At 47.2% G+C, this 14,207-nt stretch overlaps 1 protein-coding gene across 1 annotated transcript in view; it reads right to left on the bottom strand.

Moving 5' to 3' along the window:
• Nucleotides 1–228: 228 nt before the first annotated feature.
• Nucleotides 229–14,207, bottom strand: part of LOC135515545 (platelet glycoprotein Ib alpha chain) — a 43,737-nt gene continuing 29,758 nt past the window's right edge. Inside the window, exons 6-8 of the mRNA XM_064939162.1 lie at nucleotides 6,404–6,608; nucleotides 4,628–4,750; nucleotides 229–375 (exon numbers count right to left, since the gene is read on the bottom strand). Of these exons, the coding sequence (XP_064795234.1) occupies nucleotides 229–375; nucleotides 4,628–4,750; nucleotides 6,404–6,608 (475 nt within the window). The remainder of the gene's footprint in view (nucleotides 376–4,627; nucleotides 4,751–6,403; nucleotides 6,609–14,207) is intronic.

Genomic DNA, 14,207 nt, shown 5'->3' on the forward strand with positions numbered 1-14,207 from the left:
CCCCCCTGTGTTCAGGGTCAGTTCATCAGAGAGGGCCCCCTGTGTTCAGGGTCAGTTCATCAGAGAGGGCCCCTGTGATCAGGGTCAGTTCATCAGAGAGGCCCCCCTGTGTTCAGGGTCAGGTCATCAGAGAGGCCCCCCTGTGTTCAGGGTCAGGTCATCAGAGAGGCCCCCTGTGTTCAGGGTCAGTTCATTACAGAGGAACCCCCTGTGATCAGGGTCAGTTCATCAGAGAGGCCCCCCTGTGTTCAGGGTCAGTTCATCAGAGAGGGCCCCTGTGATCAGGGTCAGTTCATCAGAGAGGCCCCCTGTGTTCAGGGTCAGTTCATCAGAGAGGGCCCCTGTGTTCAGGGTCAGGTCATCAGAGAGGCCCCCCTGTGTTCAGGGTCAGTTCATTACAGAGGAACCCCCTGTGATCAGGGTCAGTTCATCAGAGAGGCCCCCCTGTGTTCAGGGTCAGTTCATCAGAGAGGGCCCCCTGTGATCAGGGTCAGGTCATCAGAGAGGGCCCCTGTGATCAGGGTCAGTTCATCAGAGAGGCCCCCCTGTGTTCAGGGTCAGTTCATCAGAGAGGGCCCCTGTGATCAGGGTCAGTTCATTACAGAGGAACCCCCTGTGATCAGGGTCAGGTCATCAGAGAGGGCCCCCTGTGTTCAGGGTCAATTCATCAGAGAGGGACCAATTCATGGGACCTCTGTGGGCGGTCAGTTGAAGTCCTTCATCTATCCACTTACCTGGATGTTCAGGTCCAGTAGTCATTTCAGCAGTGTGTGGATTTGCATTGTAATGAAACCTGAACTAAAATCAATAAATAAAATGTGATGATATGATTTAGCATGTTGAAGGTGACTAGCCACCGTGTTCAACAAGGTCAGAGTAGCATCCTCAGTCCCCCTCTGTGATGGTGTGATTTAGCATGTTGAAGGTGACTAGCCACCGTGTTCAACAAGGTCAGAGTAGCATCCTCAGTCGTTCAATAAGGTCAGAGTAGCATCCTCAGTCCCCCTCTGTGATGATGTGATTTAGCATGTTGAAGGTGACTAGCCACCATGTTCAACAAGGTCAGAGTAGCATCCTCAGTCCCCCTCTGTGATGGTGTGATTTAGCATGTTGAAGGTGACTAGCCACCATGTTCACCAAGGTCAGAGTAGCATCCTCAATCCCCCTCTGTGATGATGTGATTTAGCATGTTGAAGGTGACTAGCCACCGTGTTCAACAAGGTCAGAGTAGCATCCTCAGTCGTTCAACAAGGTCAGAGTAGCATCCTCAGTCCCCCTCTGTGATGGTGTGATTTAGCATGTTGAAGGTGACTAGCCTACGTGTTCAACAAGGTCAGTGTAGCATCCTCAGTCCCCCTCTGTGATGATGTGATTTAGCATGTTGAAGGTGACTAGCCACCATGTTCACCAAGGTCAGAGTAGCATCCTCAGTCCCCCTCTGTGATGATGTGATTTAGCATGTTGAAGGTGACTAGCCACCGTGTTCAACAAGGTCAGAGTAGCATCCTCAGTCCCCCTCTGTGATGGTGTGATTTAGCATGTTGAAGGTGACTAGCCACCGTGTTCAACAAGGTCAGAGTAGCATCCTCAGTCATTCAACAAGGTCAGAGTAGCATCCTGAGTCCCCCTCTGTGATGGTATAATTTAGCATGTTGAAGTTGACTAGCCACCGTGTTCAACAAGGTCAGAGTAGCATCCTCAGTCCCCCTCTGTGATGTGATTTAGCATGTTGAAGGTGACTAGCCACCGTGTTCAACAAGGTCAGAGTAGCATCCTCAGTCGTTCAACAAGATCAGAGTAGCATCCTCAGTCCCCCTCTGTGATGGTGTGATTTAGCATGTTGAAGGTGACTAGCCACCGTGTTCAACAAGGTCAGAGTAGCATCCTCAGTCCCCCTCTGTGATGGTGTGATTTAGCATGTTGAAGGTGACTAGCCACCGTGTTCAAAAAGGTCAGAGTAGCATCCTCAGTCGTTCAACAAGGTCAGAGTAGCATCCTCAGTCCCCCTCTGTGATGGTGTGATTTAGCATGTTGAAGGTGACTAGCCACCGTGTTCAACAAGGTCAGAGTAGCATCCTCAGTCCCCCTCTGTGATGGTGTGATTTAGCATGTTGAAGGTGACTAGCCACCGTGTTCAACAAGGTCAGAGTAGCATCCTCAGTCCCCCTCTGTGATGATGTGATTTAGCATGTTGAAGGTGACTAGCCACCGTGTTCAACAAGGTCAGAGTAGCATCCTCAGTCGTTCAACAAGGTCAGAGTAGCATCCTCAGTCCCCCTCTGTGATGGTGTGATTTAGCATGTTGAAGGTGACGAGCCACCGTGTTCAACAAGGTCAGAGTAGCATCCTCAGTCCCCCTCTGTGATGGTGTGATTTAGCATGTTGAAGTTGACTAGCCACCGTGTTCAACAAGGTCAGAGTAGCATCCTGAGTCCCCCTCTGTGATGGTGTGATTTAGCATGTTGAAGTTGACTAGCCACCGTGTTCAACAAGGTCAGAGTAGCATCCTCAGTCCCCCTCTGTGATGGTGTGATTTAGCATGTTGAAGGTGACTAGCCACCATGTTCACCAAGGTCAGAGTAGCATCCTCAATCCCCCTCTGTGATGATGTGATTTAGCATGTTGAAGGTGACTAGCCACCGTGTTCAACAAGGTCAGAGTAGCATCCTCAGTCCCCCTCTGTGATGATGTGATTTAGCATGTTGAAGGTGACTAGCCACCGTGTTCAACAAGGTCAGAGTAGCATCCTCAGTCGTTCAACAAGGTCAGAGTAGCATCCTCAGTCACCCTCTGTGATGGTGTGATTTAGCATGTTGAAGGTGACTAGCCACCGTGTTCAACAAGGTCAGAGTAGCATCCTCAGTCGTTCAACAAGGTCAGAGTAGCATCCTCAGTCCCCCTCTGTGATGATATGATTTAGCATGTTGAAGGTGACTAGCCACCATGTTCACCAAGGTCAGAGTAGCATCCTCAGTCCCCCTCTGTGATGATATGATTTAGCATGTTGAAGGTGACGAGCCACCATGTTCACCAAGGTCAGGGTAGCAACAATTCATGTGGAATTCCTGGTCTTTGGCTGTGTCTGGAACTGCAAATATGTGGTCAAGAACGCTGAGTTCCTCTTATCCTATGCTGCCCTTCAGTCCCTTGACTTCCCCCCACACCGCTACTCCAGCTGCTCGTTCTTCATGTGACTATGTTTTCTCTCATAGTCTGAGAGCATCTGGTTGTCTCGTGGTTGAACATAGCTACACATTTCTCCTACCTGGAGATTATCTCTTATCTCCCTCTGTCATCTGTCAAATCAAATCAAATCTATTTATATAGCCCTTCGTACATCAGCTGATATCTCGAAGTGCTGTACAGAAACCCAGCCTAAAACAGCAAGCAATGCAGGTGTAGAAGCACGGTGACTAGGAAAAACTCCCTAGAAAGGCCAAAACCTAGGAAGAAACATAGAGATGAACCAGGCTATGTGGGGTGGCCAGTCCTCTTCTAGCTGTGCCGGGTGGAGATTATAACAGAACATGGCCAAGATGTTCAAATGTTCATAAATGACCAGCATGGTCCAAGAATAACAAGGCAGAACAGTTGAAACTGGAGCTGCAGCACGGCCAGGTGGACTGGGGACAGCAAGGAGTCATCATGTCAGGTAGTCCTGAGGCATGGTCCTAGGGCTCAGGTCCTCCGAGAGAGAGAAAGAAAGAGAGAATTAGAGAGAGCACACTTAAATTCACACAGGACACCGAATAGGACATCAGAAGTACTCCAGATATAACAAATTGACCCTAGCCCCCCGACACATTAACTACTGCAGCATAAATACTGGAGGCTGAGACAGGAGGGGTCAGGAGACACTGTGGCCCCATCCGAGGACACCCCCAGACAGGGCCAAACAGAAAGGATATAACCCCACCCACTTTGCCAAAGCACAGCCCCCACACCACTAGAGGGATATCTTCAACCACCAACTGACCATCCTGAGACAAGGCCGAGTATAGCCCACAAAGATCTCCGCCAAGGCATAACCCAAGGGGGGGGCGCCAACCCGGACAGGAAGATCACATCAGTGACTCAACCACTCAAGTGACGCACCCCTCCTAGGGACGGTATGAAAGAGCCCCAGTAAGCCAGTGACTCAGCCCCTGTAATAGGGTTTGAATTCCATGATGTCACTGTCACTTGTCCACTCAAGCTTAACATTATTGTAATCTATCGCCCATCAGGTGCCCTTGGAGAGTTCGTCAATGAGCTTGACACCTTGATAAGCTCATTTCCTGATGACCTCACCGCTCTTCGTACTTGGCAACTTCAACCTTCCAACGTCTGCCTTTGATTATTGTCTCTCCTTGCCTCTTTCCCAATCCCCTCCAACTCACAAGGCAGGCAATATGCTTTACCTCATCTTTACTAGAGGCTGCTCGCCTACTAATCTCACTGCAACGTCCCTCCAGGTCTCTAAACACTACTTTGTTTCCATCTCTTCTCCATCCCTAACCACTCAGCCTAGATGGTCATGCGCCGTCACAATCTTCGCTCTCTTTATCTCCCACTGCTCTCTTCTCTTCTATCCTCTTTCCCTTCTGCTAAATCCTTCTTCATTCTGATTTTGCCTCTTCGACCCTACTCTCCCGTCTTTCTGCATCCAATGACTCGCACTGTCCCCTTTCTTCCCGGCCGGCTTGGCCCACCCCTCCTGCTCCGTGGCTGAGTGACTCATTGCAAGCTTACAGAACTTGGCTGTGGGCAGCTGAGCGAAAATGAAGGAAAACAAAACTTCCGGAGGAGGACCTAGCATTTATCACTTTATCACTTTTATCAGTCTAAATTTCAACATTCTACCTCTAACCCTTGGAAACTGTTTTCCACATTCTCCTCCCCCGGATCCAGGAGCGTAATCATCGCCTGACACTAATTAGCATAACGCAACGGACATAAATATCCCTAGAAAATATTCCTATTCATGAAAATCACAAATGAAATATATTGAGACATAGCTTAGCCTTTTGTTAATCACCCTGTCATCTCAGATTTTCAAAATATGCTTTACAGCCAAGCTAGACAAGCATTTGTGTAAGTTTATCGATAGCCTAGCATAGCATTATGCCTTCAGAAAAGCAATCAAATTAAATCGTTTACCATTGATGAACTTCGGATGTTTTCACTCACGAAACTCCCAGGTAGATAGCCAAAGTTGATTTTTTTTCCCCAAAAGACAATTTTTGTAGGCAAAATAGCTCCGTTTGTTCTTCACGTTTGGCTGAGAAATCGCCCGGAAATTGCAGTCACGAAAACGGCAAAAAATATTCCAAATTAGCTCCATAATATCGACAGAAACATGGCAAACGTTGTTTATAATGAATCCTCAAGGTGTTTTTCTAATATCTATTCGATAATATATCCATCGGGACAATTCGTTTTTCAGTAGGACCGATTGGAGTAATGGCTACCTCTGTATTTTACGCGAGAGTCACCCTGGGAGCCATCATGTGACCACTTACGCAATGTAGCCGCCTACGGCTATTCTTCAACATAAATGTGTAAAACTACGTCACAATGCTGTAGACACCTTGGGGAATACGTAGAAAGCATAAGCTCGTTGATAGGACATTCACAGCTCAATAGGGACTCATTGGAACGCAGCGCTTTCAAAATATGGGGCACTTCCGGATTGGATTTTTCTCAGGCTTTCGCCTGCAACATCAGTTCTGTTATACTCACAGACAATATCTTTACAGTTTTGGAAACGTTAGAGTGTGTCCTATCCAAAGCTGTCAATTATATGCATATTCCAGCATCTTGTCCTGATCAAATATCCTGTTTAAAACGGGAAGGTTTTTTTCCCAAAATTGAAAATACTGCCCCTAGAGACGCAACAGGTTAATTAATAGTCCAACTCCACCCACTCCCTCCTCCTCTGCAGACAACTTTGTCTACCACTTTGAAAAAAGGTTGATGACATCTGCTCCTCATTCACTCAGCCTATGCAAATAGTCTGGGTAGCCATTTGATTAGCTGTTCAGGAGTCTTATGGCTTGGGTGTAGTAACTGTTAAGAAGCCTCTTGAACCTAGACTTGACGTTCTGGTACTGCATGCTGTGTGGTAGCAGAGAACAGTATATGACTAGAGTGGCTGGAGTTTTTTACCATTTTTAGGGCCTTCCTCTGACACTGCCTGGTATTGAGGTCCTGGATGGCAGGAAGCTTGGTCCCAGTGATGTACTGGGTCATACGCACTACCCTCTGTAGTGCCTGGGGACAAATTTGCCAAATCTTTTCAGCCTCCTGAAGGGAATAGGTTTTGTCGTGCCCTCTTCACAACTGTCTTGGTGTGCTTGGACCATGATAGTTTGATGGTGATGTGGACACCAAGGAACTTGAAGCTCTCAACCTGCTCCTATACAGCCCAGTCGATGAGAATGGGGGCGTGCTCGGTCCTTTTCCTGTACTCCACAATCATCTCCTTTGTCTTGATCATGTTGAGCAAGAGTTTGATGTCCTGGCACCGCACGGCCACCTCCTCCCTATTGGCTATCTTGTTGTTGTCGGTAATCAGGCCTACCACTGTTATGTCATCGGCAAATTTAAGGATGGTGTTGGAGTCGTGCCTGGCCGTGCAGTCATGAGGGAACAGGGAGAACAGGAGGGGACAGAGCACACACCCCTTTAATTAAATTGTTATTTCACCTTTATTTAACACAAAAGAAAAATAGAAAAATCTATGTACAGTGTGTGAAAATGTAGAAGAGTAGGGAGGTATGCAATAAATAGGCCCTAGAGGTGAAAATAATTGCAATTCAGCATTAATACTGGAGCGATAGATGTGCAGATGATGAATGTGCAAGTAGAGATACTGGGATGCAAAAGAGCAAGTGGGTAAGTAATAATATGGGGATGAGGTAGTCGGGTGTGCTATTTACAGATTGGCTATGTACAGGTACAGTGATCTGTAAACTGCTCAGACAGCTGATGCTTAAAGTTAGAGAGGGAGACATAAGACTCCAGCTTCAGAGATTTTTGCAATTCGTTGGCAGCTGAGAACTGGAAGGAAAGGCGGCCAATGAAGTGTCGGCTTTGGGGCTGACCAGTGCAATGTACCTGCTGGAGCGCGTGCTATGGGTGGGTGTTGCTATGGTGACCAGTGAGGCGGGGCTTAACCTAACAAAGACTTATAGATGACCTGGAGCCAGTGGGTTTGGCGACAGATATATACTGAGGGCCAGCCAACGAGAGGGGATTTGGTGATAAAATGGATGGCACTGTGATAGACTAAATTCAGTTTGCTGAGTAGAGTGTTGGGGGCTATTTTGTAAATGGCATCGCCGAAGTCAAGGATCGATAGGATATTCAGTTTTACAAGGGTATATTTGGCGGTATGAGTGAAGGAGGCTTTGTTGCGAAATAGGAAGCCGATTCTAGATATCATTTTGGATTGTAGATTAATGTCAGTCTGGAAGGAGAGTTTACAGTCTAACCATACACGTAGGTATTTGTACCCACATATTCTAGGTCAGAACCATCAAGAGTAGTGATGCTGGCCAGGCTGGAGGGTGCGGGCAGCAATCGGTTTTACTAGCATTTAAAAGCAGTTGGAGGCCACGGAAGAGTGTTGTATGGCATTGAAGCTCGTCTGGAGGTTAGTTAACACAATGTCCAAAGAAGTGCCAGATGTATACAGAATGGTGTTGTCTGCATAGAGGTGGATCAGAGAATCACCAGCAACAAGAGCAACATCAGAGATCCGGACAACAGGTCCTCTGATGACACACTGAACTCCATCTGGGAAGTAGTTGGTGAACCAGGCGAGGCAGTCATTTGAGAAGCCAAGGCTATTGAGTCTGCCAATAAGAATGCAATGATTGACAGAGTCGAAAGCCTTGGACAGGTCAATGAAGACGGCTGCACAGTACTGTCTTTTATCGATTTCCGTTATGATGTCGTTTAGAACCTTGAGTGTGGCTGAGGTGCAGCCATGACGAGCATGGAAACTAGATTGCATAGCGGAGAAGGTACGGTGGGATTCGGAATGGTCGGTGGTCTGTTTATTTACTTGGCTTTCGTAGATTTTAGAGGATGGATGACCGCGGCAGCTTTCCAAACTTTGTGGATCTCAGACGACAAGAGAGGTTGAAAAGGCTAGCAATAGGGTTTGCAACAATTTTGGCGGATATTTTCAAAAGAGAGGGTCCAGATTGTCTAGCCCAGCTGATTTGTAGGGATCCAGACTTTGCAGTTCTTTCAGATCATCAGCTGTCTGGATTTGGGTGAAGGAGAACCGGGGGGGGGGGGGGGGTTGAATTTGGGCAATTTGCTGCAGGGGATGCAGAGACATTGGCCAGGGTAGGGGTAGCCAGGTGGAAAGCATGGCCAGTCGTAGAAAAATGCTTATTGAAATTCTCAATTATAGTGGATTTGTCGGTGGTGACAGTTTCCTATCCTCAGTGCAATGGGTGCTCTTTTTCTCCATGGACTTTACAGTGTCCCAAAACATTTTGGAATTAGTGCACAGGAAGCAAATTTCTGTTTGAAAAAGCTAGCCTTAACTTACCTAACTGACTGAGTATATTGGTTTCTGACTTCCCTGAAAAGTTTCATATCACCGGGGCTATTTGATGCTAATGCAGAACGCCGCAGGATAATTTTGTTCTGGCCAGTCCGGTCTGGGGTGAACCAAGGACTATATCTGTTCTTAGTTCTCCATTTTTTGAATGGTGCATGCTTATTTAAGATGGAGAGGAAAGCACGTTTGAAGAGCAACCAGGCACCCTCTACTGACGGGAAGAGGTCAATATCCTTCCAGGATACCCGGGCCAGGTCGATTAGAAAGGCCAGCTCGCTGAAGTGTTTTAGAGAGCGTTTGATAGTGATGAGGGGTGGTAGTTTGACTGGGGACACATTATGCATGCAGGCAATGAGGCAGTGATCGCTGAGATCCTGATTGAAGACAGCACAGGTGTATTTAGAGGGGAGGTTTGTCAGGATGATAACTAAGAGGGTGCCCATGGTTACGGATTTCGGGTTGTACCTGGTAGGTTCCTTGATGATTTGTGTGAGACTGAGGGCATCTAGCTTAAATTGTAGAACGTTCCGGGGTGTTAATCATGTCCCAATTTAGGTCACCTAACAGTTCGAACTCAAGATAGATGGGGGTTGATCAGTTCACATATGGAGGTATAGTTAGTGATGGAAATTTCAGGATTTTCTGTGGCCTTCCTAAGCCAGGATTCAGACACGGCTAGAACAACCGGGTTGGTGGCGTGTGCTTAAGCAGTGAATAAAACAAACGTAGGGAGGGGGCTTCTAACGTTAACATGCATCAAACCAAGGCTTTTACGGTTACAGAAGTCAACAGCGCCTGGGGAATGGGAGTGATGCTGGGGGCTGCAGGGCCTGGGTTAACTTCTACATCACCAGAGGAACAGAGGAGGAGTAGGATAAGAGTACGGCTAAAGACTAAAAGAACTGGTTGTCTCGTGTGTTCGGAAGAGAGAGAAAAAGGAGCAGGTTTCTGGTGCGGCCTAGGCATTGAGTGACAATGAGAGAGGTTTTGTCTCTCGAGGCACCATTTAAGCCAGGTACGGTCACCGCATGTGTGGGGGGTGGAACATAAGGACGAGCTGAGGCATATTGGGCTAGAGGCTCTACTGTGAAAAAAGGCAGAAATACTAACCAAAACAGCAATAGACAAGGCATATTGACATTAGGGAGAGGCATATGTAGACAAGCGATCATAGGGTCCAGTGAGTAGCTAGGCGAGCAGGAGGAACGGCGGTTCAGACAGCTAGCAGGCCGGGGCTTGCAGCAGGCTGGCAGATGGGCCTCAGGGGACGTCACACCAAGAGTCTGTTGAACCCCCCCACCCTTTGGACGGTTATGTCGGCAGACCAGTTGTGATGGATCGATGGGGCTCCGTGTCGGCAGCAAAGGGCCCAGGCCAATCGGCAGAAGATGTATTGAAGCCCAGGAATTGTCTGTTGTAAATCTTTGGCTAGCCGGGAGAAGGGCCTAGCATGAGGTTAGCTCCAGGCTAACTGGTGCTTGCTTCGGGCAGAAACCCCCTTGGATGGTTTTGTCAATAGACCAGTCGTGATAGATCGGCAAGGCTCCGTGTCGGCAGTAAAGGGTCCAGGCCAATTGGCAAAAGAGGTAATTGAAGCCCAGGGGTTGCTTGACGGAATTTCTTCAGCTCGTTCGAGGCTAGCTCCAGGCTAACTCCTAACTAGTAGCTAGTTAGATGGTTAGCTCCAGAAGGGGGTTCTCTTTCAAAAGTGTAAAAATAGCAGATCCAGACCACATTGAGTGAGGTGGGTTGCAGGAAAGTATGTTCAGTCCATAGATGGAACAATGGATCAAAGAAATAATACATACAATGGGGAGAACAAGTATTTGATACACTGCCGATTTTGCAGGTTTTCCTACTTACAAAGCATGTATAGGTCTGTCATTTTTATCATAGGTACACTTGAACTGTGAGAGACAAAAACAAAAATCCAGAAAATCACATTGTATGATTTTTAAGTGATTAATTTGCATTTTATTGCATGACATAAGTATTTGATCACCTACCAACCAGTAAGAACTCTGGCTCTCACAGACCTGTTAGTTTTTCTTTAAGAAGCCTTCCTGTTCTCCAATCATTACCTGTATTAACTGCACCTGTTTGAACTCGTTACCTGTATAAAAGACACCTGTCCACACACTCAATCAAACAGACTCCAACCTCTCCACAATGGCCAAGACCAGAGAGCTGTGTAAGGACATCAGGGTTATATTGTAGACTTCCACAAGTCTGGGATGTGCTACAGGACGATAGGCAAGCAGCTTGGTGAGAAGGCAACAACTGTTGGCGCAATTATTAGAAAATGGAAGAAGTTCAAGATGACGGTCAATCACCCTCGGTCTGGGGCTCCATGCAAGATCTCACCTCGTGGGGCATCAATGATCATGATGAAGATGAGGGATCAGCCCAGAACAACATGGCAGGACGTGGTCAATGACCTGAAGAGAGCTGGGACCACAGTCTCAAAGTAAACCATTAGTAACACACTACGCTGTCATGGATTAAAATCTTGCAGCGCACGCAAGGTCCCCCTGCTCAAGCCAGTGCATGTCCAGGTCCGTCTGAAGTTTGCCAATGACCATCTGGATGATCCAGAGGAGGAATGGGAGAAGGTCATGTGGTCTGATGAGACAAACATATAGCTTTTTGGTCTAAACTCCACTCGCCGTGTTTGGAGGAAGAAGAAGAATGAGTACAACCCCAAGAACACCATCCCAACTGTGAAGCATGGAGGTGGAAACATCATTTTTGGGGATACTTTTCTGCAAAGGGGACAGGACACTGCACCGTATTGAGGGGAGGATGGATGGGGCCATATATCATGAGATCTTGGCCAACAACCTCCTTCCCTCAGTAAGAGCATTGAAGATGGGTCGTGGCTGGGTCTTCCAGCATGACAACGACCCGAAACACACAGCCAGGGCAACTAAGGAGTGGCTCCGTAAGAAGCATCTCAAGGGCCTAGCCATTCTCCAGACCTGAACCCAAAAGAAAATCTTTGGAGGGAGCTGAAAGTCCGTATTGCCCAGCGACAGCCCCGAAACCTGAAGGATCTGGAGAAGGTCTGTATGGAGGAGTGGGCCAAAATCCCTGCTGCAGTGTGTGAAAACCTGGTCAAGAACTACAGGAAACGTATGATCTCTGTAATTGCAAACAAAGGTTTCTGTACCAAATATTAAGTTCTGCTTTTCTGATGTATCAAATACTTATGTCATGCAATAAAATGCAAATTAATTACTTAAAATTCATACAATGTGATTTTCTGGATTTTTGTTTTAGATTCCGTCTCTCACAGTTGAAGTATACCTATGATAAAAATTACAGACCTCTACATGCTTTGTAAGTAGGAAAACTTGCAAAATCGGCAGTGTATCAAATACTTGTTCTCCCCACTGTACGGGACAAGACAATCAAAACAGACATCTCCACTGCTACGCCATCTTGGATGATTTCTTCTGGTGACCTTGTATTGAAACTAGCTTCTTCAAATGACTAAGATGGTGCATTATTAGAGTGCGATCTGAAAGCCACTAATAATACCATTCACATACTGTAAACACTTTACATTTGCCATCAACTGATAGATCATGAGTACCATGATTCTTTCCATTATACTGTCTTTATCACTGTCTTAGTTATTTTCACTCTCTTCATATCGGTTTCCTTCAACCAGGACCCTTCTCTTTCCAGTAGGGATAAACTCTAAACCACTACTGCGAATACACATGGATCACTCTAAAACAATGTTCTACTGTTTCCCCAATTGAAAGGTATAAAATCAAAACAAACATGAAATCTTTCTTCTTGTTGGAAGGCATTGTTTGCATTTTAGTGTACCCTAACAATGAGCAGGGCTCTCATTCTCAATCATCCATGTACTTCTGGGCCACTACTTCGGGCAAACCAAAAAATGGTCAACATACTGACCACGACTCCATTTTGTTGATCCCTGCCTACAAACAGAAACTAAAACAAGAAGCTCCCACGCTGAGGTCTGTTCAACGCTGGTCCGACCAATCTGATTCCACACTCCAAGACTGCTTCCATCACGTGGACTGGGATATGTTTCGTATTGCGTCAGACAACAACATTGACGAATACGCTGATTTGGTGTGCGAGTTCATTAGAACGTGCGTTGAAGATGTTGTTCCCATAGCAACGATTAAAACATTCCCAAACCAGAAACCGTGGATTGATGGCAGCATTCGCGTGAAACTGAAAGCGCGAACCACTGCTTTTAATCAGGGCAAGGCGACCAGAAATATGACCGAATACAAACAGTGTAGCTATTCCCTCCGCAAGGCAATCAAACAAGCTAAGCGTCAGTATAGAGACAAAGTAGAATCTCAATTCAACGGCTCAGACACAAGAGGTATGTGGCAGGGTCTACAGTCAATCACGGATTACAAAATGAAAACCAGCCCCGTCACGGACCAGGATGTCTTGCTCCCAGGCAGACTAAATAACTTTTTTGCCCGCTTCGAGGACAATACAGTGCCACTGACACGGCCTGCAACCAAAACATGCGGCCTCTCCTTCACTGCAGCCGAGGTGAGTAAAACATTTAAACGTGTTAACCCTCGCAAGGCTGCAGACCCAGACGGCATCCCCAGCCGCGCCCTCAGAGCATGCGCAGACCAGCTGGCTGGTGTGTTTACGGACATATTCAATCAATCCCTATCCCAGTCTGCTGTTCCCACATGCTTCAAGAGGGCCACCATTGTTCCTGTTCCCAAGAAAGCGAAGGTAACTGAGCTAAACGACTACCGTCATCATGAAGTGCTTTGAGAGACGAGTCAAGGACCATATCACCTCCACCCTACCTGACACCCAAGACCCACTCCAATTTGCTTACCGCCCAAATAGGTCCACAGACGATGCAATCTCAACCACACTGCACACGGCCCTAACCCATCTGGACAAGAGGAATACCTATGTGAGAATGCTGTTCATCGACTACAGCTCAGCATTTAACACCATACTACCCTCCATACTGGACTTCCTGACGGGTCGCCCCCGAGGAGGTGAGTGCCCTCGGAGTGTGGTGTCAGGAAAATAACCTCACACTCATCCCAGGTGTCTCCAGCTAGTGTAACAGGGTAGCAGTGTTAGGCACCAATTAGCTGGAGACACCTGCGATAACATGGTAACAGTGTTCGGCACCAACTAGCTGGAGACACCTGGGATAACAGGGTAGCAGTGTTATGCACCAACTAGCTGGAGACACCTGGGATAACAGGGTAGCAGTGTTAGGCATCAACTAGCTGGAGACACCTGGGATAACAGGGTAGCAGTGTTAGGCAGCAGTGTTAGGCACCAACTAGCTGGAGACACCTTGGATAACATGGTAACAGTGTTAGGCACCAACTAGCGGGAGACACCTTGGATAACACGGTAGCAGTGTTCGGCACCAACTAGCTGGAGACACCTTGGATAACACGGTAACAGTGTTCGGCACCAACTAGCTGGAGACACCTGGGATAACAAGGCAACAGTGTTAGGCACCAACTAGCTGGAGACACCTGGGATAACATGGTAACAGTGTTAGGCACCAACTAGCTGGAGACACCTGGGATAACATGGTAACAGTGTTAGAAACCAACGAGCTGGAGACACCTGGGATAACACGTAAACAGTGTTAGGCACC

The sequence above is a fragment of the Oncorhynchus masou genome, chromosome 27 (assembly GCF_036934945.1).
Source record: "Oncorhynchus masou masou isolate Uvic2021 chromosome 27, UVic_Omas_1.1, whole genome shotgun sequence".
Taxonomy (NCBI): Eukaryota; Metazoa; Chordata; class Actinopteri; order Salmoniformes; family Salmonidae; genus Oncorhynchus; species Oncorhynchus masou.